At 45.0% G+C, this 27,927-nt stretch overlaps 2 protein-coding genes across 3 annotated transcripts in view; one reads left to right on the forward strand and one right to left on the reverse strand.

Annotated features, from left to right (window-relative positions):
* On the forward strand, nt 1–12,607 carry IGFBP7 (insulin like growth factor binding protein 7). The gene is made up of 5 exons (XM_065736719.1): nt 1–503; nt 9,362–9,471; nt 10,118–10,234; nt 11,184–11,310; nt 12,393–12,607. Exons 1-5 carry the CDS (start codon nt 38–40, stop codon nt 12,410–12,412), a joined length of 840 nt encoding a protein of 279 aa, XP_065592791.1. The 5' UTR covers nt 1–37; the 3' UTR covers nt 12,413–12,607.
* The window catches only part of POLR2B (RNA polymerase II subunit B), a 17,582-nt gene continuing 2,207 nt past the window's right edge, over nt 12,553–27,927 (reverse strand). For both annotated transcript variants that reach the window (XM_065736708.1, XM_065736707.1), the window contains 23 exons: nt 27,452–27,602; nt 24,916–25,028; nt 24,441–24,660; nt 23,136–23,294; nt 22,790–22,954; nt 22,113–22,309; nt 21,276–21,395; nt 20,770–20,956; nt 20,496–20,639; nt 20,013–20,152; nt 19,821–19,932; nt 19,317–19,471; nt 18,871–19,069; nt 18,578–18,746; nt 18,070–18,166; nt 16,707–16,801; nt 16,204–16,454; nt 16,028–16,117; nt 15,744–15,851; nt 15,029–15,142; nt 14,780–14,940; nt 13,855–14,050; nt 12,553–12,799 (listed from right to left, as the gene is read on the reverse strand). In XM_065736708.1, the coding sequence (XP_065592780.1) occupies nt 12,710–12,799; nt 13,855–14,050; nt 14,780–14,940; nt 15,029–15,142; nt 15,744–15,851; nt 16,028–16,117; nt 16,204–16,454; nt 16,707–16,801; nt 18,070–18,166; nt 18,578–18,746; nt 18,871–19,069; nt 19,317–19,471; nt 19,821–19,932; nt 20,013–20,152; nt 20,496–20,639; nt 20,770–20,956; nt 21,276–21,395; nt 22,113–22,309; nt 22,790–22,954; nt 23,136–23,294; nt 24,441–24,660; nt 24,916–25,028; nt 27,452–27,538 (3,369 nt within the window). In that variant the 5' untranslated portion in view covers nt 27,539–27,602 and the 3' untranslated portion in view covers nt 12,553–12,709. The remainder of the gene's footprint in view (nt 12,800–13,854; nt 14,051–14,779; nt 14,941–15,028; nt 15,143–15,743; nt 15,852–16,027; nt 16,118–16,203; nt 16,455–16,706; nt 16,802–18,069; nt 18,167–18,577; nt 18,747–18,870; nt 19,070–19,316; nt 19,472–19,820; nt 19,933–20,012; nt 20,153–20,495; nt 20,640–20,769; nt 20,957–21,275; nt 21,396–22,112; nt 22,310–22,789; nt 22,955–23,135; nt 23,295–24,440; nt 24,661–24,915; nt 25,029–27,451; nt 27,603–27,927) is intronic.

Genomic DNA, 27,927 nt, shown 5'->3' on the forward strand with positions numbered 1-27,927 from the left:
CTTAAGCCGGCGCGGGGCGACGGGCCGCCGTTTCGCCATGCCGTCCCCGGCGCTGTGGGCGCTGGCGCTGCTGACTCCCGCCGTAGCGGCGGTGGCGGAGCCGGGGGGCTGCGGGCCGTGCGACGCGGCGCGGTGCCCGGCGCTGCCGGCGCGGGGCTGCCCGCTGGGCCGCGTGCGGGACGCGTGCGGGTGCTGCTGGCAGTGCGGGCGCGGCGAGGGCGAGGCGTGCGGCGGCGCCGGCGTTGGCGGGGGGCGCTGCGCCGCCGGGCTGGAGTGCGTGAAGAGCCGTAAGCGCCGCAAGGCGAAGAGCGGCCCGGGCCCCGCCGCCGCCGCCGGCCCCGCAGCCCCGGTCGGCGTGTGCGTGTGCAAGAGCCGCTACCCGGTGTGCGGCAGCGACGGGCTCACCTACGGCAGCGGCTGCCAGCTCCGCGCCGCCAGCCTGCGCGCGCAGAGCCGCGGCGAGCCCGCCATCAGCCAGCGCAGCAAGGGAGCCTGCGAGCAAGGTGCGGGGCCGGCGGGTGGGAGCGCGGGCGGCGGGAGCTGCTCAGTGCGGAGCTGCGCGGGGACACGCTGTCCCCTGCCCGAAGCCGCGGCCGGCCGCGGTGCTGCGCGGCTCGAGGCTCGCTCCAGAAATAGAAAGAAATGCGGCCGTCCTCTCGTTGTCCGGCAGCGGTGGAACCCGCGTAGCTCCGCTGTTAGTGCTCGGCGGGGCTGTCGGTGGAATGTCACCCTGGGCAGTCCTCTCCTTTTGAGAGGACTCAAAAGAAAAGCGTGGGCTGCTCGGCAGAGCCCGTTCAGCCTTCTTCTGGCTGCACGATCCTTCCTCGTGCTGCTGTCCTGGCGATATGCGTTGTTCTGTGGCTGCCAGGACTCAGCCCACTCACCTGATGCTCAGACAGCTGGAAGTGCTTTGGTAGCCCACGGGGACTCACAGCAATTAAGACTGGGGAGGGGAGGTGTAATCTCCACACTGATTTTGAAACGATGGCAGGAGAGGACGCCCACCCCATCAGGCCCCGACAGTGCAGCCCTACAGGTAGAAGATAGCACTTCTCTGAATCTCTAAAAAAAAACCCTAAATATTTGGAAGATGGAGCTCTAGCATGCAATCATTAGGCTATCAGACTCGCGTCATATGGGGACAACATCCCTTCAAGTCTTGAGTAGAGATCCAGAAAAAACATGTTTGCAGCAGACTGTTATTTCTAGTAGTTATTTTTGGTTGATTATTTTTGTGTGTGTGTTCGTGTGTGGAGATGTAGATGGTTGGAAGGGTGTGGTTTGATTTTTAGGTGTATCAAAGCAGCGCTTGCTTTTGTTTAGCTTTGCTTGTTTGTTCGTCCTATTTGAAAGCTCATCCTGGGGAGGAGGAAATGGAAAGCTCTTGGCCTCCATTGTTGTCAGCAGGAAGGGAGGCAGCTGGTGATGAGGCATCCAGCGGAAGAGAGGAATACATCTGGGGATGGCTTGTTGTTTGGTGCTCCCCATCACCCACCATAGCACCCCATGCTTGGAGCAAGGTAGAAAGTCAGGAGACAGGACACAGAGATGCAAGTGGGGAAAACACTGCTGCTCTGTCCTTTTCTTCGTTCCTGCAACTGTTTGCCCAAACCTCACCTCACATGTAAGGTGAGAGTGAATCTTAACACAGCCTTGAAACACGTGCTTTGTGATGATCACAGGGATCAGCCGCAGGCAGAGAGGAGACTCAGGATCCTACTCCTCATTTAACTGGGATTGCATTTCATACCCATTCTCTTACATTGTCTCCCCTCTGTGTCCTACATGTACCAGGTATTCAGAAGGTCTGAAGGAAGTATACCTCCTTGGAGGTTCAGTCCTATTGATTTACTGTAGGCAGCACCATGTGGACAAAGTAAGCTCATTTATTTAACTTTTTTAAAAATTCTGTTTGGACTTCTTGTTGGAGTTCCTCTTGAATAGTCTCATTTTAAGGACATATTAAGCACCTTCCTACCAGGGGAAAGTATTAAAGAGCAAGCTTTTGTCTCTGCTGCACAGCCACTTCTTTGTGTGGTAAAGTTCAATTTGAATAGTAGTGTCCAACAACATTTCTCAGACATTAAAATGCACAGGAAGTACCACTTGAATACATGCACTGGATTTCACAGAGATTATTTGCAGAGTGTAAGCAGAGAACTCAGAGGGAATTATGTACAGCTTAACGTGCAAAACTCTGCTTAAGATGCATGGATTTCTCAACAATAGATTTATTTCCAAGGAGCTAGAAGTTCATTAAAATACTATTTGACAAAGCTGACAAAATACAAATCCAGCTTGCCCACCACAGGGTTTTCTGTGTGATACTCTGCAGTTTTTGTTTGCTATCCAACAGCTGGGAACGACTTGGGGAATGAGCCAGTTCTTGGCTCTACATAGCATGCCTTGACCTTGTCCTCGTGATTCTTTTTCTGCTGCTTGTTTTCCAGACATCCCTAATCTGACGCCTGTGTCCTTTGTACAAAAATAACGAACCCATGCAGAATAAAGGATTTCCGTAGCAGTCAGAAGTTTCAGCTGGTGGGCAAAGGAAGGCAGCTGAGAAAAGTTTTAGAGGATGGAGGCAACCCTCTGTATATTAGCACTTAGCAGGTGCAGGGATCCAGACAGTCCTCCCTGGAGTGGGTTGCACAGGGGCAGGACCATTGAAAAGGGCTGAAGAAATGGATGTGTGGGAGCCTGCAGAGCTGCTCTGAGTGAGCAGCCACTGGTGCTGCAGTGCTCCTTATAGCTGGGCTCATGCTCTGCCCGTGTATGCTCTCTTGAGTAGGCTCTGAGGCAAACTGACGTCACATAGGTGTGCATGGATGCTCAGGGCAGACTCTTTAAATTTTGACTGCAGTTAATTTTGCAGTGCATGCACAGAACCAATTTACAGGTCGTAGGACCTGGGACAGGATAGCTGTGGTACCCACTGTCATGCAGAGTCTCTTGCCACAAGGAATGAAGATTGCGTGGCTCAGCTCAAGCCAGGCAGAACAAATTCTCAAAGCACCAAACCCCCGTCCAAATGTGAGAAGGCTTTTTGGCATGGTGATCTCTCTCTCTGAGCTGAAAAATACCAGGCATGCACTTGTTGCCCAAACAGTGCAAGAAAGAACAAATCTGTCTGGGTCACTCTTATCGTCTGCTTCAAGGGGCATGCTGTGACTGCTGGAATTACTGCTGGAGTTGTTTCATTTCAGCCCAAGAGTGAAGTCCCCTATACTTGTTCCAGCAAAGGTGGGATCTCCAGTTTGTTTCATCATGTCTGTCACAGCCAGTCACCTTGTACAGACAACACACAGCTGGGCTTCAGAGGAGGCGTTTATCAGGGAATTGGTGCTGGTTTGGACCTCATTGCAAATGCTTCATGGAGGTGGAAACACAGGGGCAGATATTACCCCCACATGGCACTTCACCTCATCAGTAGTTATGTCTTGTCTTGGTGGCTCATAAAGCTGTGTGCTCTGTGGTTGGATTGTATCTGAGTTCCCACAAGATGCTTTTAAGTCAAAAAACATAAATCCCTTCTGCAGACTTGTGGCATGAAACTTCAGCTGTTAAGGTTTTGCCATCAGTGTTTTAGTTTTGAGGGCTTTGTTTGTTGTTGTTGTTTTTAATCTGCTGCCAGAGTAGAGGAGAAACAGGTGTGTTTGGGAAAGGATGGCGGGAGATGACATGCTTTTGTCACCGACATCGCCTCCCATTCTCTTTATACAGCTGCATTAAATTCAAGGCTTCAAATCTCTTAGATACCAGAGGCCATAGTTCATATTAGATCACATTCTACAAGAAACCCCTCAGGATTTGTGCTTTTTAATTAACGAGTGGCTTAGATTGTTTTAGTCCTTTCCTACCGTTCTTTCTTCCCTGGGATATAAAAGAATTAAACTAACAGCTGCATTTTATGAGCTCTTTCTTCTTGCTGGTGTAAGAGGATTAGGGTGAGGTTTTGCTAAGAGGTTGGAAAATGAACTAAATCCCCTCATTCTCCTGTGAAGCTGGTTTGGATTTCTTCTTGGGGGCCTTGTGGCAGCGGCCTGCTGCCCACTTTCTCCCACCTAAAGAAGTGCTTTGCATTGGTGGGTGGATCTTAGTCTGCTGATTGTGTGGCACAGCAGATCCACACAGTTGCATGATACAGTTGCACAGGGGGGTTTAGTGCTACATACTGTAGCACAGTGTGACACTGTGATGGGGTTGGGTGTGACGCTTTGCTTTTCCAGCACTGGGTTCATTGGGATCTTGAGACAGAGTTACCAGGGCTGAAATGTTGTGCTTGTATTTTTAAAGCTAATTAGCAACTTTGTGTTTTCTTCCTGCACTGTCATAGAGCAGTGCCCTTAATTCCTCCTTAAAAGGCATTTAGTTCTTCGGAAAGTTTTGGGTTCACTGGAGTTTAAAACACATTAAGTTTTTATGGTTATGGTGCTAAAATCTTATTAGGGAGTCTGTTTAATGTATTACTTGTCAGCTCAGGGCACATAAGCTGTACACACCACCATAGCTGGGACTGTGTAGCGCTTCCACTGCCCAAGAGGATCCCATGTTTTTACCTGTTTCTTCATTCTCCATTGTCATAGAAAACTAAAAGCCACCAGGAAGGAATGATTTCAGATCAGCAAATTCCTTCCCACGTTTGTTTTTCTGCTGCTGGAAAGGCATGCTGTGTTTAAAAAATGTGTTTAATCCGTTGTTGGATTGAAGTTCTTTGAGGTTCGTACTAAACAGGAGATTATCAAGTAACGAGTCTAATCAGGTTGGACTTCTGAAAGCCCTGAGAGCTTTACCATGAATAAATGCTGCCATGCCTAGTTTCCACGTCTCTCCCTGCCCACACAGTGCCTGACAAAAAGGCTTTTGGAAGGAGGTGAATGTGATTTCCCCTTATGCAAAAGTGAGCATCTCTTTTGGGCCAGGCATTCTGTTCTCAGAGCTTCTTCCTGTAATTCCTTTGACTCTTCAAGGCCTGGTACAGGGGAGGGGGAGAAGTGCTATCTGAAGGAGGTAAAGAAGGATACTTAAAGTCATGCAGGGACTCAGGGAATGGGGAAGGACAGAAAATGTGTATGCTTCCCATCTGCTGTTGCCTCTCAGTGTTTTGCCCTGGGAAGGAGCAGCTAAGGGCATGTGAGCTAGAATTAGCAGATGCTGCTTACAGAAGGTTTCCCCTTCTCCATATAAAGGAATTTTGAAGGGAAAATACTTTCCCAGCAACTTAAGAGGCTGTGGTAAGTCTGTTTTCAGGCTTACGAGATTGCAAGCTGTTTAGCTTTTGATTTGTTGTCTCCAAGTCAGTGTTCCCAGTCTGTATCTTAACCAGGGCTCTGGTGAAGCAATGCAGCACTCAGGAGGGCTGGCTGGGAACCAGGCTGACGCCCACACTTCAATGTGTGGTACACTGCTTCATCTTTTGGTGTTGAGGACTTCCCACGCACATCCAAATGCCAGGGTGCTCGGTGCTTAGCCCCAGGCCTGTTTTTGTCTTCGGTGCTGTACCCGCAGCCCCTTTGATTTTAGCTGTGGAGTTGTTGTTTTGGTTGCTGGTGCATGGTTAGTGCATTAGTGGAGTCTGGGTCCTTTTATTGTAGAGAATTTGAATGTTATGCTCAGAGAGACAAAAGCATGCAGGAAGAGGGAGTGTCTAGCTGGATTCCCTGCTGAGGCTTGGGAAGAACAGCCAAGCCCACTAGCATGCCTTATCTTTGCTCTCTGACAATTCAGTGCATGGTTGTGGTGCTGACAGTTGAAGCCCAAGAATTTAAAAGGCTGAATTGCTGTGTGTTGAAAAGAGTGTGATTTCCAAGGTGTTCCTATGATGTTGTGACTTCTGGTCATTAGGGAGAGAGAGGTATCTTTAAGACTTCCTTGTGAGCCTGGGCAGCTGTGAAGCTTTGCCTCCACTCTGACCCCACACTTGCCCCTCAGTGGCTGTGGGTTTGTCCTTGTGTTAGCAACAAGGAGGCAGAGCAAGACGTGGTACTGGTGAAGCTGCATCTTGAGTGTCACGTTCAGCTGTGGGCCCCCTCACTGCGTGGAGGACATTGGGGCTCTGGAACATGGCCAGAGAAGGGCAGTGGAGCTGTGTGTGGAGCACAAGTGAGATGGGGAGCAGCTGAGTTCAGGCTGAAGGATGTTCAGGGGACACCTTATGGCTCTATACAGCTCTCAGAAAGGAGGCAGAGGCAAGGTGGGGGGTCAGATTCTTCTCTCTGCTAAGAGCAATAGGATGAGAGAGAATGGCCTTACATTTTGCAAGGATATGTTCAGCTTGAATATTAGGAAACATTTCTTCTCAGAGCAGTGATGCAGTGGCACAGGCTGCCCAGGGAGGTGGTGCAGTCACCATCCCTGGAAGCGTTCAGGAGCCATGGAGATGTAGCACTGCGCGATGCGGTCAGTGTGGATGGGCTGGGAGCTGGACTGGATGACCATAGAGGTCTCTTCCAGCCTTAATCCTATGATTCTAGAGGTGGTAGAGCTCAACACCACAGAGAGGGAGCTTAGGTGACCCTGAGCAAGGATGTAAAGATGCTCCATCCTTGTGGTGTGTGCAAGGGACAAATGGGTGGGTTGGGATGGGAGTTGATAGTCAGCTTCATTGAGGGAGTCACAGGCTCTGCCATATGCTGCTTTAGCAGAAAAACAGCTAAATAATAACCATGGGGACTCCTCCCTGACTGCTGACACAACGCAGATCATCAGCTCCCTGTGACTGGCAGAACAAACAAGCCCCACATGCACAGGCTCCTCGCCCAGAGTGAATGAGCACAGTGTGCAGGCTCTATATATAAGCCCCTTCCCTGGCCAGGGAGAGCTATTTATCTTACAAACAATGATGAGAGCAACAGGGAAAATGCCTGGAGTGCCTGTGGAGAGCAGCTGATCTCTATCAGCAGTCTGGTGTCCTGTCAGCCAAGAAGCATCTGTGCATTCAGGACAAGTAGCAGCAGGCTGCAGCACATGCAGCACAGAGCCCTTGAGTCAGCCTCTGTTGGAAAGCTGAGACCACTCAGCCAGGCTGATGTCTCCATCATCTGGGGCTGGGTTCTGCTCTCCGTGGCCATTTTCATCAGCAAATGCAACCTGCAAGTTCCTAGTCCAAGGGAAGCAGACAGAGAAGGGTTCCTCTTCCTGGGCAATTCTGCATCTAGAACATCAGGAGCTTGAAGAGGCAGGATGTAAGAGAAGGACCAGAGAGCATTCTTGCTGGCACAAATCAACTCTTGCTCTGTATGAGGTGGATTGTTTCCTGTTCTGCTGACCACATGGTGGCCTTGCTCCCTACACTAGGTCCTCTAAGCAAGGGGCATCACTTGCAAGAGGGAATGTGTTTGCATTGTCTGAAGACCATGGAAGGCTCAGGCACTCCCTGCCTGTCGTCTTGTTGCAAGGCCCCATGTCTCCTGCTTATCCCTGGGGTAGGGGCTCCTTAGAGGGGCTGTGGGAGGGAACGTGTTGTGGTGTCAGCTCACTGGGGCTATAGCTACTGTTGTATTACTGCAGTCTGCCGTGACTCTAAATCTGTTGACTTCCTGGCCTTTCTTGTTTATTTTTAGTGGAGGATGAAGCCCAACTCCAGAGCTTTGGAAATCTGGATTAAAGTAAAATATCCCAGGAGACCAGACTGACTCTTCCCACGACACTGGTGCATCTTTAAGGAGTTGTATCCCATTTTGGTCTCTGGGCTGTCTCAGACGGAGTCAGAGGCCCATGAATGCTTCCTGTTCATTTTGCAGCCAAAGGCAGAGTCTCACACTCCTCACAGTTAGAACAAAATGCACACCCCAAGCTTGGGGCTGCCTCATAATGGCCAAGCTCTCACTGTGCTTTGGCTGCTGTGCTAAACCAGCTTAGCCATGAAGTGAGCCAGATAACGTTGTCTTGAAGTCGGTCAGGCTTTAATGTAAGATTTCAGATCCCTTCATTTCTGCAGTGGCAGATTGTGGCAGTTTTGGAGCAGCTGTGTTTTTGTTGCCTAATGGAGAACACCAGCATCTGGTGATAAAAGGGTTGTACCAGGGCCTGAAGTCATCTCTGGGAAGGGCACCTTGCAGTTGAGGGATTTTGCATGGCTGGAGCATCGCGTGTATTTTGGGAGGTTCTTGCAGGGCGCGGGGTGAGCTAAGCAGCCTGGAGACCTGCAGTTCCCACTGGAACTGCTGAGCACCTCATTGTTGAAGGGACACCAGGAAAACAATAACTGATGTGCTGGGGAAGTGGCCATCCTGGGGAAGGGGAGCAGAGCACGTGACCTGTGGTGGCCCTGCTGTGGGGACAGCTGTGACTGTAAAACAGCTCTCTCCTGGCCCACAGCACAGCCAGCAGTATATTAAGCTACTTAATGAAGCACTGCATAAATCATTTTTTCAGCTCACAGAATCTGTTCTGTACAAGTGGGTTGTACTATTTGTGAGGAAACCTAGTGTCTGACTCTTATTGATCACAACATGTGGTGGTTTTAACTGTCTGCTAGGGGTGCACAGATACCTTCTGTGCTGCTGCCTCTTGTTAAGTGCAGATGACTGGGATGTCTCTGTGAGGGTAGATGTAGGCTGCAGCGAGGTGGACCTGAGTGCTGCTCCCCACTGCCTGCCTGAGGGCTGCAGGGTAGGGTGCACGTGCAGGCTGGGGCCAGGGCCATTGTTTCCACAGGAAATTCTTTCTGGTGAAGAGAAACCTACCTCTTCAGTGCAGAAGGGGAAAATCAGCTGTGTTCTTCGAGCTGTCAATAAGTGGAAATAAACACTATGTGCTCCACTGATCTGCACTTCCTCTTGTGGAACATTAATAGCCACATTTTGCAAAGCAGCAGTGGTTCCCCCACTACAGAGGGATAAAACAGAAAGGCCATTCTTCCCTCTGTGGGCTGTGGGTTACGTCTCAGACGTTTTCCAGCCTGAGGGGTAAACATCTAGGCAGAGCTGCAAAACAGCATTGCTCAAGTCAGGTTTTGAAAACAACTTCTCATTTCTTTTTAACCAGAGATTGGCACTCCCTGGGGAAAGCGGAGCTCTGAATTCACCTGGTTCCTTCCCAGGTCTTCTGTGGGGAAAGCTCTGCCGTCCTCCACAGCCAGCTCACTTTGGCTGAGTGTTGTGCACAGGTAGCATTGGATTCTGCTAGCCAACTGCCACAGGCTCTGTTGCATCCTAAAATCATGCTGGGAGAAGGTTGCTGTAAAGCTGACCAAGGTCTCTCTGGTACGGGAGAATGATTGGGACCCCTTTGTCTCCCAGAGGGTTTGGGATGGAGGTCCTTTCCTCACCTTGTCTTCAAAACCCATCAGAAGTGACAGGCCCCACAGAAAAGGCCTTGCAGTCACCCAGTGCTTAGGAATGTTTCTTCCTCATTGCAGGACCCTCCATTGTGACCCCTCCTAAGGACATCTGGAATGTGACGGGAGCACAGATCTACCTGAGCTGTGAAGTCATTGGCATCCCAACCCCTGTCCTCATCTGGAACAAGGTAAGGGCTTTCCTAGGAGCTCTTTGTGATTCGCAAAGCTGAGGTAGCTGAGACTGCTTAGTAAGCAGCAGGATGTAAAACCAAAGAAAACTGCTCATAGAAATACACATCTTTGATGAGATCTCCCATCTGTGCAGTTCTTCCCACCCCCTTAACATCTGGCTTTGCTTAATATTATCTTTTTAATCATTGATTATTTTTTTCCAAACTTGTGTCGGTCTCAGCACAGAAGAGGACTTGTGTATTTCCTGGTATTCAGGGTATGTAGGCAATGTCCCTTGACCTTCTGTCACTCTGCTGACGGCAGTGACTGAGGCAGCTGGCCACAGCTGACCCAGCATCAGGCACTGGAACATGCTCAAATATTCTGAGACAAAATCAGTGCAGGGCATGTGTGCAGTCCCCAGCACCAGGCACACCAGAAAACTGTGCTGCTCTGCATTCTGTTCTCACTGCAGCAAGGGGAGCACAGCCTTAGTGCAGACATTGGAGCTGCAGCACACACAGCATGAGGTTAAATGTCAGCACTAGGAAAACATTGCTTCCACGCAAAACGTAGGCGTGCAAAACTGATGTTGATCTAGTTACAAGCTGTAGCATAAATGAAAGACCACAAACCCTCACACCTTTCTTCCTTTCTGTTTAGATCATCCAAGGACAGTATGGTATCCAGAGAATGGAGCTTCTGCCGGGCGACAGAGAAAATCTGGCTATTCAGACCCGAGGGGGCCCTGAGAAACATGAAGTGACAGGCTGGGTGCTGGTAAGTACTGCATGCAAACAGCCCCTGTGCAGCTGTATGGCAGGGGTTGGGACAGTTAGAGGAAAAGACTTGGTGTGAATTAGACATGAAAGGTAAAGGTGGCTGCTGGCTCCCAGCTTACCCGGGAGTATTCATACAGTTTTGTATGACTTCACTACCTTCTGCCAGTAGAGGGAAGGAGACCTCTGTATTCTTTCTATAGAAAGAAATCTGTAAAGTGGGCTTAAGACTCCAAGACCTTCTAGCTTTAGCAGCTGTTTTTTGCTCCAGTGACACACACCACCTGCCTCAGCACAGCACAGATGCCATCAGCTGTCACACAGCAGGCTTCCTAAGCTAGCAGAGTACCTGCAGGATCGCACCCAATTGCCACACTGTGGAGAGCAGCAGTGGGGAGGGAGCTGCTTTGCATCCCCATAAGGCAATTGCATCAGTCTGTAAGTACTATGGCTCCCAGCTGCTGAAAAAATCTGGCAACTGGAAGCACGGGTCAGGCAAAGTGGTTCCTGCAGCACGTGCCAAAGCAGAGGTGGAAACAGAGGGAAGATTTTTTTGAGTCAGGGATTTTGCAGCACAGCCTAGTTGCAGCATGTTCCTGGAAGGATTTATTTATTTATTTTTATTCCTGCCTCCAGCCCCTTGCCAAGCATGCAGGGCTCCAACATAGCTCCAAACTTAAGTAAGTGCTAAAAGAAAAGCAGTGTTACAGCATGCTCAGTGTGGCCTAACAAAGCACAGCTACGTTAGGCTGAATCCCAGGAGCAGCCTGTCCCCAGCCTGCCTGGAAGGTAGTGCCACAATTGGAACCAAACAACTTGTTAGAGCAGACAGAAGCAATCCTACACTCACTGTGGTCTCCAGGGTTAACAGATGTTTTATCCTTTCAGGACAGAAGTATCTCTGCTTCTCCACAGGATACTTAGTGGGGAGGGGGTGTTTCTTTCCCTAGATATCTCCTCTGAGCAAAGAAGATGCTGGAGAATATGAGTGTCACGCATCAAATGCCAAAGGAGAGGCAACAGCGTCTGCAAAAATCCATGTTGTGGAAACTCTGCATGAAATAGCCCTGACCAAGGGTAAGTAGCATGACTGAATGTTCAGCAGCTCTCTCCCCTGTCACTCAGCTTACTTACTTGATCCAGAAGGACCACTCCTATTTAATACTATCAGTCAGGGCGAGACACAGCTTCCAGTGGTTTTGGGAAGACACTGCCAGCCCATCTCAGCTGCTAGAGTTCTCAAAGGGTTGTCAAGTAACCCCAAATGCCGTGAAGAAGTACTGGAGATTAAGATGCAAAGTGAATAACAGCTTTGGGATAGATTGTTGATTTTTGTTGATTTTTATAAAGCAACTTTCATTGCTTTTCTAGCCCTTAATTTGTACCCTCCTTCCAAGCCTGCCCAGTTCTCCTGGGAGCAGGATTGACATAACTGGCCCCAGAAAGAGCAGAGACTTCAAGCACTTCTGGTTCTCTTTAATCTTTCTTTAGCTTAATCAGCAGTGGGTTTATCTCAAGGATAAAGCTGGATCCCTGCACCCCTGCATAGCTGAAAAAAGGCTTTAGGAGAATATTAACAGCATTTGGTGTTGAAGTAACAGCATAAAAAGTGAATCCCAGTATCACTTGAGCTAAAAACGTATGGTGAAGGCTGCTATGCTTAGTGTCTCTTTCCAGACATCGTTCTGGTGGATGTTGCTGAGCTGTGCCACAAATAGCAGGAACTCATCAACTAGAATTTGAGTTACTGGGAGAGGGGGGAGTAAGGGTGGAGTGCTGCACATGTTACTTTGTGGTTTATGTCTTCTGTGCACACAGCTACTGCTGTTTCTTGTCAGCTATAGGAAAGATCCCAAGTAAGCAGGCCGTAGCTAAGCAATAAGCTGGCAGGCCATTTCTTGAGCAGTCAATAATATTAATGGAATACTGTCAGATGGAACAGGCTGCTCCATAGCTATATGCTACACCCTTAGGGAGGCACTGCCTGATTTCTCAGTGATCTCAGCACAGAAGAATGCCACCCACCACCTTCCTTGTGCAGCTGAAGTGCTCCTGTGGGGAGGGAAAGCAAGCACCCTCAGCTAAGACAGCAGAAAATGCATTTCCTGGGCTGCTGTACGAGAAACTGTGCAGCATAACCTGTTTCTGTTTTTCCACAGATGATGGTGCAGAGCTGTGATGTGAGGACTTTCACTTACGCACAGTTTAAGTCAGTATTTTGGAAGCCACAGCCTTGGGCTTTTTCTAGCTCGCTAATCATTCTCTTACCTCCTTTTGCTTGCACACTTTTGCAGATACACAAATAAAGAGTTGCACAAGTTTGATTACAAATTTTACTTCTATTTACAGGAAATAAACGTACTTTTAAACAGCACACAGCTGATGAGTAAAACTACTTTCAACACAGCCTACACAAAATGAAACAAAACCAAAACGCTTCACGTTTTTAAAAAAACTCTTTTAAGAAGAAACATTTTTAAACACTCATCATCCGAGGTGCAATGCTCATAGACATCAGCTCTTGGAAGAGGAGTTTGCAGGCATAGGGCATTCGAACCAAAGATATCTGGGAAGAGATTTCAAGAGTTGTGATGGGTAAGTGCTCCTAAAGCATCAAATAGCTACACAACTCACTCATCAAGTTTTTTTTTGCATTGGAGACACTCAAGGTGAGGCAGGACAGGGCTCTGAGCACCTGATGGAGCTGTAGATGTCCCTGTTCCTTATTAAAGGCCACCTGGTCCCAGTAAGGGTCCCTTTCAGCTCTTAAGGATTCTGTAATTCTGAATCACACATGAAAGCATTTAACAAGGATTGCATAAAGACAGCTACAAAGCAGGAAGGAAGCAGAGGCAGTCTGTGAGGCTATAAAACAACTATCCAGAATTAACTTTTTAAACAGAAAAAAAAAAAAGGCAGCCAAGGCTCTGATCTTAAAAAAAAGTTATTTAAACAGGGGCACATTTGCACAGCAAAGCATGCCTCCTATGCATTAACTACAGTTAAGATCTCCAGCACATCCCTTCAAGCAGCCCCAACATGAGCTGCAGCAGACCATTCCCAGCACCCCAAACCTATTTGAAGTGACCGAGTGACTGTTTTCATCTCTGCTGCCAATCTGCCTTGACACAGCTCTGTAGCTATGCACACACTATAGAACAAACACCATAAATAATAATTATTGCATTTAAAAAAGCACATGCTATAAATGATTGTGGAGAAAAAAAAATAAAGTACTACACAAAAGACCTCCCATGGGAACCCTGCTTGCAGGCATGAAGCGTTTTCATGGGGGTAAGCACAGTTCTAAATTCCTGCAATTCAGAGTTCTACTGTTTAATAGTCTTAACATAAGCTCTCCAACTGGTCACTTCTAAAACCTTGCCACTGCTAAATAGCTGAGCAGCACTTCCTGCCAACACTGTAACAGGAAACATCCAAATCAAGTAGGACGCCATAAACACTTTAAAGTAAGTAGTTACGAAGCTAAAAAATAAAAAAAAAAAAGCAATTGTCCTCGTGTTTCTCTAAACATTTACATTTATACATAACTTCTCCCTCCTCCTGTTCACTGGAGTCACAATTCCCCTTTAGTCACCCTTTGGTGAGCCCCACACTTACCTGTGTTTTATTCCGGCACCCCCGGCACTCGTACGTGTGAGTCCTTGTGTTGGCAATTGCCATGATTCCACAGAGGTTGCACACGTGGACTTGGTATGGGTCTGATGCCTCAAACAACCTCTCCCTCAAGAACTGGGCTGCTCCGTGGGCAATCTGGCAATCTCTCTCCATTTCTCCAAAACGGAGGCCACCATCGCTGGAGACAGAAAACAAAACAAAACTTTGAGTCCTCTGGCACAAAACATCAGTGCTCGTTGCTACAGCAGGTAACCAGCAGTATTCCAAAGCAGGACTAAATCTGGGCATCAGTTTTCCTCTGAAAATAAAGATGTCGTAAGTAAATGCTAACACAGTCACTTTTAACTGCTGCAGCCACATGCAGAGCAGCTATCAGACACAGCACAACTCTGTAGGGTGATGCAACTGATTAAGTCATCCTCCACTCCTCTGTGCTGGGTCGAGACAAGCACAATCACTTACTTACCCATCACTAGTTTAGGCAAAACAGACCCAACTTGCAAAAAAAAAATTAAAAACAGAGCATGATAACAAGAAACAATGACAAAACTAAAAACACCTTCTTCCCTCCTCTCCCTTCTTCTCTGGCATAACTTCAACTCCTTTGCTTCTGGATTATTCTTTAGACCTTCTACCCCTCCACAAATATAACACAGTTTCTGCTGCTTATTCTACAAACTGTTTTAACATGCATCTTTCCACCAGACCCCTGTTCTCCACAAACTGCTGTAGCACAGGTGCTCTCCATGGGGTGCAGTCCTTCTGAAACAAACGGCTCCAGCAGCCACAGTTCCTGACAGACTGACTATACACTGCAGTGTGGGCTGCTCTCCACAGACAAAGCAGCTAACTTGGCAGCTAAAGACTCCAGGGGGAAGGCTATGTAGAAAACAGCAAACATCCTTACCGAGATCTACCTTCCATGGGCTGTCTGTTGAGTATCTGGATGGGCCCTCTTGCACGAGAATGGATTTTGTCATCTACCATGTGCTTCAGCCTCTGATAGTATGTAGGACCAATGAAGATCTGTGATGTGATTTTTCGTCCAGTGAAGCCGTTGTAGAGGACCTAATGTAGTCAATGCAATCACAGAACAGTAAGCCTTACTGTCCACCACACGTACTAAAAGCACAAGGAATTGGTATTTTGGTGATACCTCATTTCCTCTTAGATGATAACCATAATCCGATAGAAGATTGGAAATCTTCTGCACGTTGACTGCATCATTAAATGGTGTAGCATCACCAATTTCTCCCTTGTTTGCCGACACCTACAGAGAAATGATTTGCAAAACCTTGTCAGATTTCTCAGTGTCAAGCAAACATTTCAAATCATTTTAGCTTTTAATGACAGAACTTGACACTCCCTGCCCATGACAGCGCTGTATCTTCTTTGGTTTATCAGCTGCAAAATCAAGCTGAGGTTTTCAAAAACAGGCAGTAGCTACGATTTTTCTACTCCTTTTTCCAGGTTGCAGGATATGTTTGCAATAATAGCAGCACCATTTAATGGGAAAAAATTATAGGATTGTGGGTCCTGCAAGAAACTTTTGTATTTGCCACTAAGTAAACAGAGAACAAGCTCTTTTTTTTGTTGTGTTTTTTTTTAACTGCATTAACACTTAACCACGTACATGTATTCAACACTTACTTGTGTATATTTACAAGAAAAAAAATTATATATATATTATATATTATATATATGTTATATAATATATACATATATACATATATACATATATATATATATATATATATATATATATATACATATATATATATATATATATATATACACACATATATGTATGTATATATATAATGTATATATGAACTCCCAGCCCTAAAACACGTAGTGTAAAGCATTCTTACCTTCCCCTGAAGACATTCAATCAAGTGACCAATGGTCATGCGGGAAGGGATGGCGTGGGGGTTGATAATGATGTCTGGTGTGATGCCTTCACAAGTGAAGGGCATATCCTGGGGCACAGAAACAGGCGGTCAGTACGTCCCAGCTTTAAGAAAAGCAGTCCACAGATTCTGACTGTGTCTTAAACGTATTTCAAGGGCCCTGAGATAGCACAGTGCGGAACAGCAGTGTCCCTTTCTGAACACAGTCTACCTAAATTTAAATGCACAAAGAAAGGAATCACTACCTCTTGCCTGTACTGGATTCCACAGGTTCCTTTCTGACCATGCCTGCTGGCAAATTTATCTCCTATTTGTGGGATTCTTACAGAACGTACCTATAAACCACAGGAAAGCATTAAATGGGTAAATCAGGTACTGAAAAAAATGCTTAAGGAAAAAACACATACAGGTCCGTGCTCACCCTGATCTTACAGAACTTGTATCCCTCCTGGTTAAGGGTTACCATGACCTGATCTACAATCCCAGTCTCACTGGTTCGCAGAAAGGTGCTGCAGTCCCTCTTGGTGAAACGCCTGTTAGTGCTTTCCAGTTCATCTTCGTTTTCGGGCAGAGTGACTGTTTTGCCAATGATGACATCATCCCCAGACACGCGCACCCCAGGAGCAATCAAACCATCGTCGTCAAGTTTGTCGTAGATGGCGTGCCTCATACCTTGGGGGAGAAAAAAAGGTACGCAGAGATTCTCAAGTTTTGCCAAGATAAGGACTTGGAAGTTTTGTAGAAATGACAGTTTCAGCCTGCTGATGATGAGAGGTGGCTAATGGTAATTATAAGTGAGTATCTTACCTGATACATTTTCCTATTAATACACACATTCCTACTACAAAATATCAGTTCAACTGTAACCTTTCCATACCAGAATGCAATTAACAAGCTCAGCCTCTATACTCTGCTGTATCTTACCTTGGCAAGTTTCCCGAGTAGGCTTCTCAAAGACTTCCTCTTGGTCATACCCTTTCTTGGACTCTTGTTCTTTGTAGGAGCGATAGAACACAGATCTGAAACAAAGACAGACTCTCTGTGAAACCAGCATCACTTTCCCTCATCTCCACATCCCAATTTCATTTAAAGCACCATTTTGCCAAGTGCATAGCTACTGGCACTGCTGACAACCAAAACAATTCACATTCACGTGCCACACCACCTTTCCTTTGAAGTCCTGTTAATCTGACTGAAAAAAAAATCCACAACACATTAACACAAATGTCTCAGATGGCATTTTAATGGTCACTTCTTAGACATTGCCAAAATGCCTATAGGTAACATGCTTTATTTTGATGAAGTAGAGAGATGTTCCCATGTGCAAAGCAGTTATTACTCCTAAGGACAATTCCCATCTTAGAGAACCGTTCGAGTTGGAAGGGACCTTCAAAGGTCACCTGGTCCAACTCCCCTGCAGTGAACAGGGAATCCTACAACTACATCAGGGTGCTCAGAGCCCTTCATCAAATCAGTCTCATTCTTAACTCCACCATTTGTGAGCACTTCTACATCTCCTGCTATCTTGCAATGCCACATTCCATGTCTGAGTTTCAGTGGAAATCTTTCCATTATATCAACTTCTTTCTGGGCCTCGGATATTTTTGCTGTGCTGTTAGCAAAAGGCATCATTCACATTTAATTACTCCCTTGAACATAAGAGATTCCATACAAGGTTCACATGAACCACAGAAATCCAACAGTCCCATAATTAACATTAGAAGGTAGCAGGAACAGGACACAGCACAGAATTTTTAGGTTCAAAAAAATGAATAAAAGCATAAATCTGTTGACCAGTTAAGACTGTAGAGCTAAGCAGTCATCTAAAATCTAGCAAAATGCACAGTCACATCAGCCATCCCTCGTCTCAACAGCAGTTCCTCACAAGGAGAGGAACATGCCAATCCTCACTGGTAGCAACTGCCATGATATCAAGTACACTATTTTATTATAAAGCTACAATATCGACATGAAGGAGTTCACAACTCACACAACAAAAACTCAGAACATGTTTTCAATTTAACCAGCATAAATAGAACAGATAACACAGGAAACAAGATCAAAAGGGAAGAGCCAGGAATGCAGAGTGGGAAGTCAAGCTACACAAAAGATGAAAAGTTAATCAGTGAGTTTTGCTAAGACGCACATTCACCATTCTTGTTCTGAAGCTTCCTCCACCTCCATTTTTAAGGCTACCTTCCCATTTAAGACAAACTTTCCTCAAGCCTCTGGACAACTCACTGTAGTACTTATTCTCAAACAGTTCAAAAATTTGAGAAAGTCACACCTGAAAAAGCCTCTGTCAACAGCAGAACGGTTCATGATGACAGAATCTTCCTGGTTATAGCCTGTATACGATGCAATGGCTACAATTGAATTGATACCTGTAAAACATTGAGAGAATGCTTTGAAAACATGAATACGTATCAGACAGGCATTGCTTACAACCAAAATCAGCCCAATTCTTTACAGCAAGGCGATTCAACCCTTTTCTAAGATATAATCTCCGCATCCCGTGTGGAAAAGCCACACTGCTATCAGTAAATGCAACTCTGGGTACAGAAAGAGATGAAATTTATCAACCCAGGAGTGACCTCATGGAGAACCTATACAGGAAACACATCCTCTCCAGTTTCCATTTTAGCCAACTATATGGAAAAGGAGTTTTAGCTGCAGACAAAGTGTCAAGCTGTGAGTTAGCATGTAACCTAGAAATCCCTTTTAGATTACATCAATGAGGTATCACACACTCGTAAGTATTCTTTGTGTTTAATAAACAAGAATCAGTGACACACCTGCTGGTAGCTCTCTAAATCGCAAGTACTCCATGGAGCGTGTTGTTACAAGGGGCTTCTGAGGATAGTACAGAACGTGGGCCAGCGTGTCCATACGAACGTGGAAGTTTGTAATGTAGACTCCCATTGCCTGTTTACCCATAGCAGACTGGTATGTGTTCCTAGGAGACTAGACAGACAAGGAAAGACCAGAACATAGACATTTCTCATACATGTGCATATAAGGCTCTTAACATACACCTGTGGGTTTGCTATCAATCTTCTAAGCAGGATGGCAGAAGTGACACACTGACCTGGTTGTGATCAGGGAAAGGAATAATAGATGCACACACTCCCAGGATCATGGACGGGTGAATCTCGCAGTGGGTGTATGTTGAACAATATGCAACACCCTTCTCCTGCAAGTCGTCCGGAGTCATGGCCAGCATCACAGTCTCTTCTTCCAGCGTATCGATGTACTCTACTACACCACTGGCCACGAGGTCCTGCCAACTAATAATCAATGTTTGAAGTACTCAACACGCACATAAAATGGGTCCCTTCAGCAGTAACCAGTACTTCTCTGCCTTATTATTAATGCAGCTGCATTAGTTTGATCAAAAGGGAATTCAGCTGCCAGGCAGAGGAAGCATCTTTGCGCTGCTCAGAACTTTAAACATTTCCTCCTTCAATTTAAGGAACTTGCAGCTTCCCAACTGGAGAATCAGATACTCAGTTGCATTTCAGAAATGCTTCTCACCTGTAATTGTTATACTCTCGTTCCTTCAGTTGGTCAATATGCCTTTTCTTCAACAGCAACTTTTGTTTTTCCACAATTAGAAGAGGTCGGCAAATCCTGCCTGCGTCAGTGTAGATGCGGATTTCTCGCTCCCGAATATCTCTAATCATTGAGACCTGCACAAGAAAGCAGCACCCCAAGAGTACAAAATCTCAGCTTGGAATCAGAACTTCAGAGTACAAAATGGGATTACAAAGTTCTCAAAAGCGAAGGCCCTACGAGTCTTGCCAGCAGCACAGAACAAACATTAACATTACAAACAAAAGCATTCCAAGAAGTTATTTTTAAATCTTTTCAATAAGAGCATTTTTTCAGCTGGTTCCTCTTAACAAACAGACAGACAAGAAGAAACGTGTGCAGAAACAGACTGCAGATAGCAACCGATGGCACTCAGAGTCCGCATAGTAGTCCCAATATACGGCCCTCCCTCATCTACAAAGATCCCCCAAAGTCTTGAAGTTGTACCTCTGACACAATGATATCCATCTGACGACGGAGCTTCCTCAGGGTATTCATAAGCTGCTCTGGATCTTTGTGTATTCCCACCCAGCAGCCATTAACAAAAATCTTGGTAGCACTAGAAAGAGGGAAAAAAACAAAACCCTGAAGCGCTGTACAGGTAATAATGTCTATTTAAGTAATTTCATTTGCACGTACTCTGCTATTGCTGCAGGAGATATTTCTTCCAGGTTTTCCATACTCCACTCTTCCAAGAATTCCAAAATTGGGGATGGCTGAGACCCCACAGAAATGTAAGCCATCAGGGCTAAGTTCTTCACAAGTCCTACCGCGTGACCCTAAGAGAAACAAAAGATTACTTTGCCTTTCCTAACCAAAAGACTCCCCAGTCTTCCATACCAAGATCAGAGAACTCTAAGTTTCAAGCCCTCAAGGAACACAAAATATGCTATTTAGTGTATTTCCTTTCTACCACTCAACTACAGAGTTAGCCATAGAGCTGAGTATCCGTATCAGTGCTTCAAATGAGGTGCAGGTGATCACTTAAATTGCCCTGGTCATAATCACAAAACTATTAAGGTTAGAGCAATGACTAAAATCATCTAGTCCATCCATAAAATGTCCACCAGATAAGAGCAAGCTAGCATATATAAGTAGTGATGAAAATACGGCGTTCGTTACCTCTGGAGTCTCAGCTGGGCAAACCATTCCCCACAGTGTGTTGTGCAGCTGCCTGGGCTTTGCTAGCTTTCCATCTCTACCAATTGGAGAATTCAGGCGTCTCAGATGGGAAAGTGTTGATGCAAAGGTCAGGCGGTTTAATACCTGAATGTAACAAGGAACTCAAGTTAGGCAAAGCTTCCCATGTGTGGCATTCAGCAGGCATCAAGATACAGCTGAACAAAGCATCAGCAGCCTCTAGAAACAGTGTATTTGAAAAGAACTAAAACTGTACCTGAGATACACCTGCTCTGGCCTGATGAGCTTTCTTCTGATCACCCCAGTTTCCAGTGGCCAATGAATACTTCAGACCATCAGAAATAATTCTTGTTTTAATTGCCAGCTCCAAGTTGAAATCTTTACCTCTGTCAATAAACTTTTGTGCATATATTCTCACTTCCTTCAGCAAATTCTTAAACATCCTGGAGAAAATGTCAAGAAACAAGATTAAATGGTTCTGGATCGATTCAGCCTACTCAACGTTGTATGGAAAAATAAGCCAACAGTCTTCTTAGCAGAAGCAAGTGATTTGTAACAGAGGGAAAAGGAGAGAAACAAAAAACCAAGCACCAAACTAATCTGGGAACATGCACAATACGTGCTTCAAAACAAGCTGAAACAAAGTCCTGATCAGATGCAAGCTGAGGTGCCCAAGACTGGCTGTCAGCCTCAATACAACAGAGTCTGATTTATTTAGAAGCCCAGAATTAATTATCTCCAAAGAATATATTTTATATTTACCCCCTGAACAGAAAAGCCAACAGTGGCCCAGCAAGATCCAGCCTTTTGTTGCCATAATGATCTCTGTCATCAAGCTCCCTTCTTCCCAGTGCAGCCAACAACAATCTGTGAACCATATACCTAAAGAAATAAGTTTATATTTTAATCCATCGGCAAACATTGGCAACAAACAATACATGCCCTTATTAAATACATTAGAGAACTGTTTCCTAAAGGAACTGCTGTTCTATGGTCACTTCAGTACTCATGTCGTTAGAGCTGAGTAACACACTAAAATTTTGGATAACTGAAATAAAATAGTTATTTACATCATGATGGGAACGCATCTTCTGCTGCGTGTCTGCCCTGTACAGTAACACAGTGTTTAAGCTGGTGAGACTGTGGACAGGACATGGTATTTGAAGACAAGCAACACGTCACCCAGTGCTGCCATTTATCTGCACAACAGATAGCAGTGATCAAGAAAATGCACCAAACGTTTTAAAGAGTGGGTTTACGTTACATACAGCTTGTCAATAGTTATCACTCCCTACAGTTTAACTATTAACCTCTGTATGTTTTTCACCCACTGAGATGTGAAAAAGAGCACTTGGCCATTATCCATACATCATCTTTGAATCCAGGGGGTGTTGGAGGCTCTTGTTCTCTAGTTTTTGCTGCTTTATCATCATTTGCATTTTCTCAGCTAGGAAAACAGAACAACACCCCAGAACTTATCACTGAGTATCCAGAAGACAGGTTAAAACCAAACTCCTGCTTTTCCACACACGTGCATCAAATCTGTATTCAGCAACCAACTGCAGATGTGACAGCACACTTGAGCACACACCAACGTACCCCAGGAAATAGGCCTTCTTGGTTTCACAGAAGTCACTGACGCCAACGTGTGGAAGCATTTCTTTCTGCAGGACTTCCTTAGCATACTTGATTCTCTTTTCCTTGGTGACGCCTGGCTTCGCCCCTCTTGATCCAATGAAATTCAGAGCAACATTTTGCTCCTGAATGACAAAGGCTTCATCCAGAGAAGGCTTAACCTAACAAACAAATCACAGCAAAACCTGAAGCTTATGGTGCCCATCGGGGTAGGAAACTATGCAGTAGCTTGCTAATGATTCTTTTCAGGAACTACTAATTACTGCTTTCTGTCTTCACTAGAGCAGCTCTTTCAAAACATGATGGAGCACAGGGGAAGCAGACAAAAAACAGTTCAGGCTTTAGACAACAGCTCTCATTCAAGTACTTTCAAGGTCTGTTGCTGATTCAGACATAAATGGAGATTTTACAGTTAAGGGCGGCAGGACAAGAACCCACCTCTCCAAGTATTCACTAGCTCTTTACAATTTCCATTGTGATTTGTTCACTTAAAACACTCCTTGGAATGGGTAAAGCAGGAAGTCTGTCAGCCTTCTAATAGGCAATAAATTGAAAAGTGAACAAAACTTACTAACATAAGAGTAGCCATGCCTATATATCACATCGTGTTAAGCTAGAAAATAAGTTATTTAACATATTACCATTTCCATCATTTCTGGATCTTCAAAATCATAAATGATGTGCTCTAAAATGTCCCTGTCAGACACAAACCCTAGGGCACGAAAGACGATGATGATTGGCACTTCTTGTTTGATATATGGCAACGTTGCTACAATGCGCTGACCAATAGCACTCTTCTTTGCACCCTAAAAAGACAGGGGATAGTACACATTAGTCTAATTTCACCTTCTCACAATCGATTATCAGAAGAAAATCCTTTCCAAAATTGCAAAGTAAATGACACGAAGACACAGGACAGTATCAAAACCTGCAAAAACAACCTTCACTGCAAGCCCTGGGAAGGAGATTATTACTGCTCAGCCATACCTGCCCGCCTCTGGCTAGCATGCTAACCCATATAGTACTTGTTGGGCGCGAGGAATTCTCCAGACAAGATCTGCACTCTCCTGTGTAGGCATATTTTGAGTCTTTTTTTGCAAACACATATACTGTGTTTGTAGCCATTTTCTCCTGAGCGATCAGAACCTATGTAGAGACAAGAACACAAAAGGACATGTGATAATAACAAGCACAAGGTTTCTACCTTTCTTTATACAATCACATAATCACGTAATGGCTTGGGTTGGAAAGGCCTTAAATTTCATCTAGTTCCACGTGCAGGGTTGCCATCCACTACATCAGGCACCAGGCTTGGGCTGCCCAGGGCCCCACCCAGCCTGACCCTGAGCACCTCCAGGGATGGGGCACCCACAGCCTCTCTGGGCTGCCTGTACCAGCACCTTACCTCCCTCTGAGTAAAGAACTTCCTCCTAAAATCTAACCTAAATGACCTCTCATTTAGCTTAAAGCCATTCCTCCTTGTCCTATTGCTAGGAGACCATGTACATTGTCTGTCTCTCTCCTCCTTCTAAGCTCTTCACAGCGTGAAGTCAATTTGCCAAACTCAGTTGGACTAGACTGCTTTTTCAGAGCACAGCATTAAGCAAAACACATGCCTTGTTAAGACAGAATAACCAAAATAAAAGACTCATAGAACACTCACCACATCTGCTAGATGTGCTGGGAAATCTGCATTAGTTTTAGCCACAACACTGATAAAGGAAGCACGTCTTAATCTGTTTCCAAGGTCAGTGAACTAACCATGCAAATAAATTCTAATGCCAGCTCTGACAGTAAAAGCTAGTTGGTTTTTTTTTTTAGCTCCAAGAATAAACATTATTTTTTATTTTCTTTTGCTGTATTTGTCCAGGTGTAACAAAAAGCTGTCAGTTTCATCAGTAAGGCACCAGCACGTGGAGAGGATATGGTCTGCTAAAGCTGAATCAGCAGCAGCAGAGGGAAGAAACAAGATAACCCCATCCTTGTTATAAAATGCATCTATACAGCTGTGAACAACCCAGAGGAGACTGCGAGGGAAGAAATATTTCCTCCCACAGATGATCACGTTTCTGAACGCGTGATATTCTGCAATGTAGAGGGGAAAAAAAAAAACACATCTAGGAGAAGAAAAGGTGATTCACAAAGTCCTAGCAAAGGACCAGGTTGATCTTTCTCCAAGATTAGGACTGCTTGCAGTAACTAAAAGGTTTATGTTCCTGGATAAAGGAGTGGAAACCACTAACAGCATTTCCAGTGCCTATAAAGACAATCGTGCAGAGTATCATCCCTTACCTTTTCTGATCCATTAATGATAAAATAGCCTCCTGGATCCAGAGGGCACTCGTTCAGTTCACAAAGATCACGGTCAGTCAAGCCATTTAACAAGCAGTACGTTGATCGCAACATAATAGGAATTTTTCCTATAAAAGTTTTCTGATGTTGTGTCTGTAACTGATCCTCCCCTTCTTTAATAACTGTTTTAGTTATATCCACGTACAAGGGGGCTGAATACCTACACAAGAAAAATACCATCGTGTTGTTTATCTGTTACTACTCCAGCCTGCGCAGAAAGCCAACAAATGCAACTGTTCTACTCACTGCTAATATTGAGCATTATGACCAAACGACCTAGATTTAACAATTAGAAACTGTAATTAGAGCAATAACGATTACATTGTCAAAATGGCTAAAATAAAAAAAGACTATCAGTTAAAAATGTAGAGCCAGTCCTTCCTTGTGTTTTAACCAGCACAGAGATGCTTCTTACGTAAGGTTTCTCAGCCTGGCTTCATTGGGCATCATAGGTGATGGTGCTCCATCTCTTTCCCAATGCGTAGGTTTGGAAAGATAGATTTGTTCAAACTTCAGGAGATACCGGGGCTGGAAAACAAAATGACATTCATCTGCAATGGCCAAACCATCCATTTAGTTATTCAAGAGCAGCCCTAGAGCTTAATACCCAACACCGCTGCACGTCCTCAGCTGGGTGTGAAACAGTCCCTCTTCAGATGGCTAGCTGAACAAATCATAGAATCAGTCCTCAAGAGTTGGAAGGGACCTTTAAAGGTCACTTAGTCCGACTCTCCTGCAATGAACAGGGACATTGCAGCTAGATCAGGTTTCCCAGGGCCTGATCCAGCCTTGTCTTGAAAATCTCCAGGGATGGGGCATCAGTCACATCTCTGGGCAACCTGTTCCAGGGACAATCATTCAAGAAATATCAATAATTTCTAGGTACCTCATTAATAAAAAACAAACTGAAGGGTAAAAACCATTGGTAGTTGTTAAGATACCCATAATATGGTATAAGGTACCCAAATAACATCATCCTCCTGCAAAATAGCTACATAACACAATATCTACCAAGTCAGAGGGAGTACATTAATAAACAGCATATCCCCAGTATATTTTTATTGTTGACACAACTATAGATAAAACTGCTAAGTATATGATAAAAAGGCAAATTTACTGCAACACATACGATGAGATAGCTGACACGTCAAAAAGGTGTGAGCCTCTGTACAGCTTTGCCCCTGTACACAGTGTATTACATGTAATCGTTTTAAGTTCCACAGAAATCCTATCACATGGTACATAAAACATTTAACACCCTCCCCCCCACACACAAAAAAAAAAAAAGGCAAGAAAGGACAGGCACCTTTCAGCAACATAACAATTCTCCAGATGTTTGTTCTGCTCTGAGAGCCAATCATCCCTCAGATTCCCACAGCAATGAGATTTTACAGGTGCTCAATTCTCAAAGCATTTCTTCACCAACTAAAATCCAAGGGTATGGAAACACAAGGTAATGGCCCAACCTGCACATAAACAAGTCGAAAGACCCACTGCCTTGAAAGCCTTTCCTTGAGTTCCCATTTCACTCTGTGAGCACTTGTAGAACAGAAACTAACCCAGTAAAGAACAGTGCTGCCATCCCTCGGTCCAGAAGCCAGCTGAGAGTATCTATTTCTAAAACTAAACTTGACTTCCACATAGGCATCTGTATCTGAGCCACAAGGACTCTGCTGCAGCACACCACCAAAAGCTACACTTGCTGTAGCAGAACAAGCTCTCAATTCTCACACAAGGAAACACTTTTCTCCTGGATTTGCAGCAGTAGCTGTGTGAAATAACTTCCAGAAGTTCTCGCGTAAGCACACAGAACACATATTTACTGCAATTCCCATTTCTCAGCATGGTTGTGGAACTCCTCAGTGCACTAAAAACATTCTGCCTTAGCTCAAAATGCGAGGCTGAACATGGAGGGAGGGAGAAACAAAAAGTCACCTTCAATTAGTCCAATTATATTCAGTCTCCTTAAATTAGCTCAGTGTTCTCAAATTAGGCAAGAGATTTCCAACAAGCAACACAGAGGGAAAAAGCAAGTTGGTTTTTTGTCATATCTAGGCCATACTCTTAAAACTTTAATTGGATAAATGAAAACAAGAAACCCACCCTCAAGTCAAATACTATATCTTAGGCAAAGTAAGTTAGGCACATCATATGCTGGAGATCCATGCTTAACTGGAAACAGCACCTGCAGAACTGCACAGCTAGGAAACGTGGACAGAATATACATGGAGTAACAGATGAAATATTAAGACAAATTACACATATGGATGTTTATCTACCCAAGAACAAACACGTCAAGCGGAGGAACTAAAAACAATCTCAATTACTCTCACTAAACAATGCCTGCCCACAAAAAAAAATGCAAAGAAACAGTCGAAACGTAATAAATTTGACTCTCAGAACTCCTAAAGTTCCCTTAAATCTCAGCAGGGAAGTAGAAAGGTTGAGTAACCAGATAATCACTTTTTGCAAGTGCAGAACAGGGAAAGCACCATATGGGGGACACCACAGTCAACAGCAGAAGCACCACAATTGCAAAACATGCACTGAACCCTCACATGCTTCACGAAGAGTCCTCACAAAGAACAGACCGTAGATAACTTGGAACATGGTACCAACGGAAGATGGTAATTAAGGGCACCATTAGAAAACCCAGACCCAACAAAAACCTTTTTAGTCATAAGCCTTTTCTGCCATGGTAAAGCCACCAAAAACCAAAATTGCACCAGAAGATGGATTTATGTTGGCTAGCTGGCTGGCTCCACTAACTCCCTGTTGGAGATGCCAGCTCCCATCCTGAGCGGTGTTACACAGTTACCTTACAAAAATACAGTTTACACTTCTGTCCTCCTGGCTGTGTCCTAACTCAGCCGTACTTCAGCCTCTTGAATGAAACCCACCTACCCAAGGGCAAATCATTCAGCTTAAGAAAACCCACTGTGTCCACTTACCGGTTCTTCCACTTCTCCCGTGGCATGCTGGGCTTCTGCCTGTAAATCAATTGGTGGAGCATCTTCAACAATTCTTTGCACAGACATCTGAATGAACTCATCAAAAGAATCCAACTGTTGCCTGACTAAACCTTTTTCATCGAAATAGGAGCTAAAAAACAAAACAACAATCCATCACGTTAACAAAACAAGATAATTTAATTGATGCATTTTGCCAGCAAGCTTAAGATATATTTATTACAAAATCTTCAAAAGCTCTGAAACACAGTAAGAAAACACTTATCACCCGAAGCATAGGTTTCATACTTTGATGCCCAGAAATAAACTCAACTCTCATTGGTGTTTGAAGACACGCTGCAATGTGACTGACTTGCTGCCACCTCCTGGCTGAGCTGTGTACGCACCCTAACTTAAATTCAAAAGGAAACACCATAAACTTCATGAAAGGTTCTCAACAGCACATGTAAATCACTTTG

The sequence above is a fragment of the Cyrtonyx montezumae genome, unplaced genomic scaffold (genome assembly GCF_038088225.1).
Source record: "Cyrtonyx montezumae isolate F1298 unplaced genomic scaffold, pur_monq_1.0 scaffold_2, whole genome shotgun sequence".
In the NCBI taxonomy this organism is placed as follows: domain Eukaryota; kingdom Metazoa; phylum Chordata; class Aves; order Galliformes; family Odontophoridae; genus Cyrtonyx; species Cyrtonyx montezumae.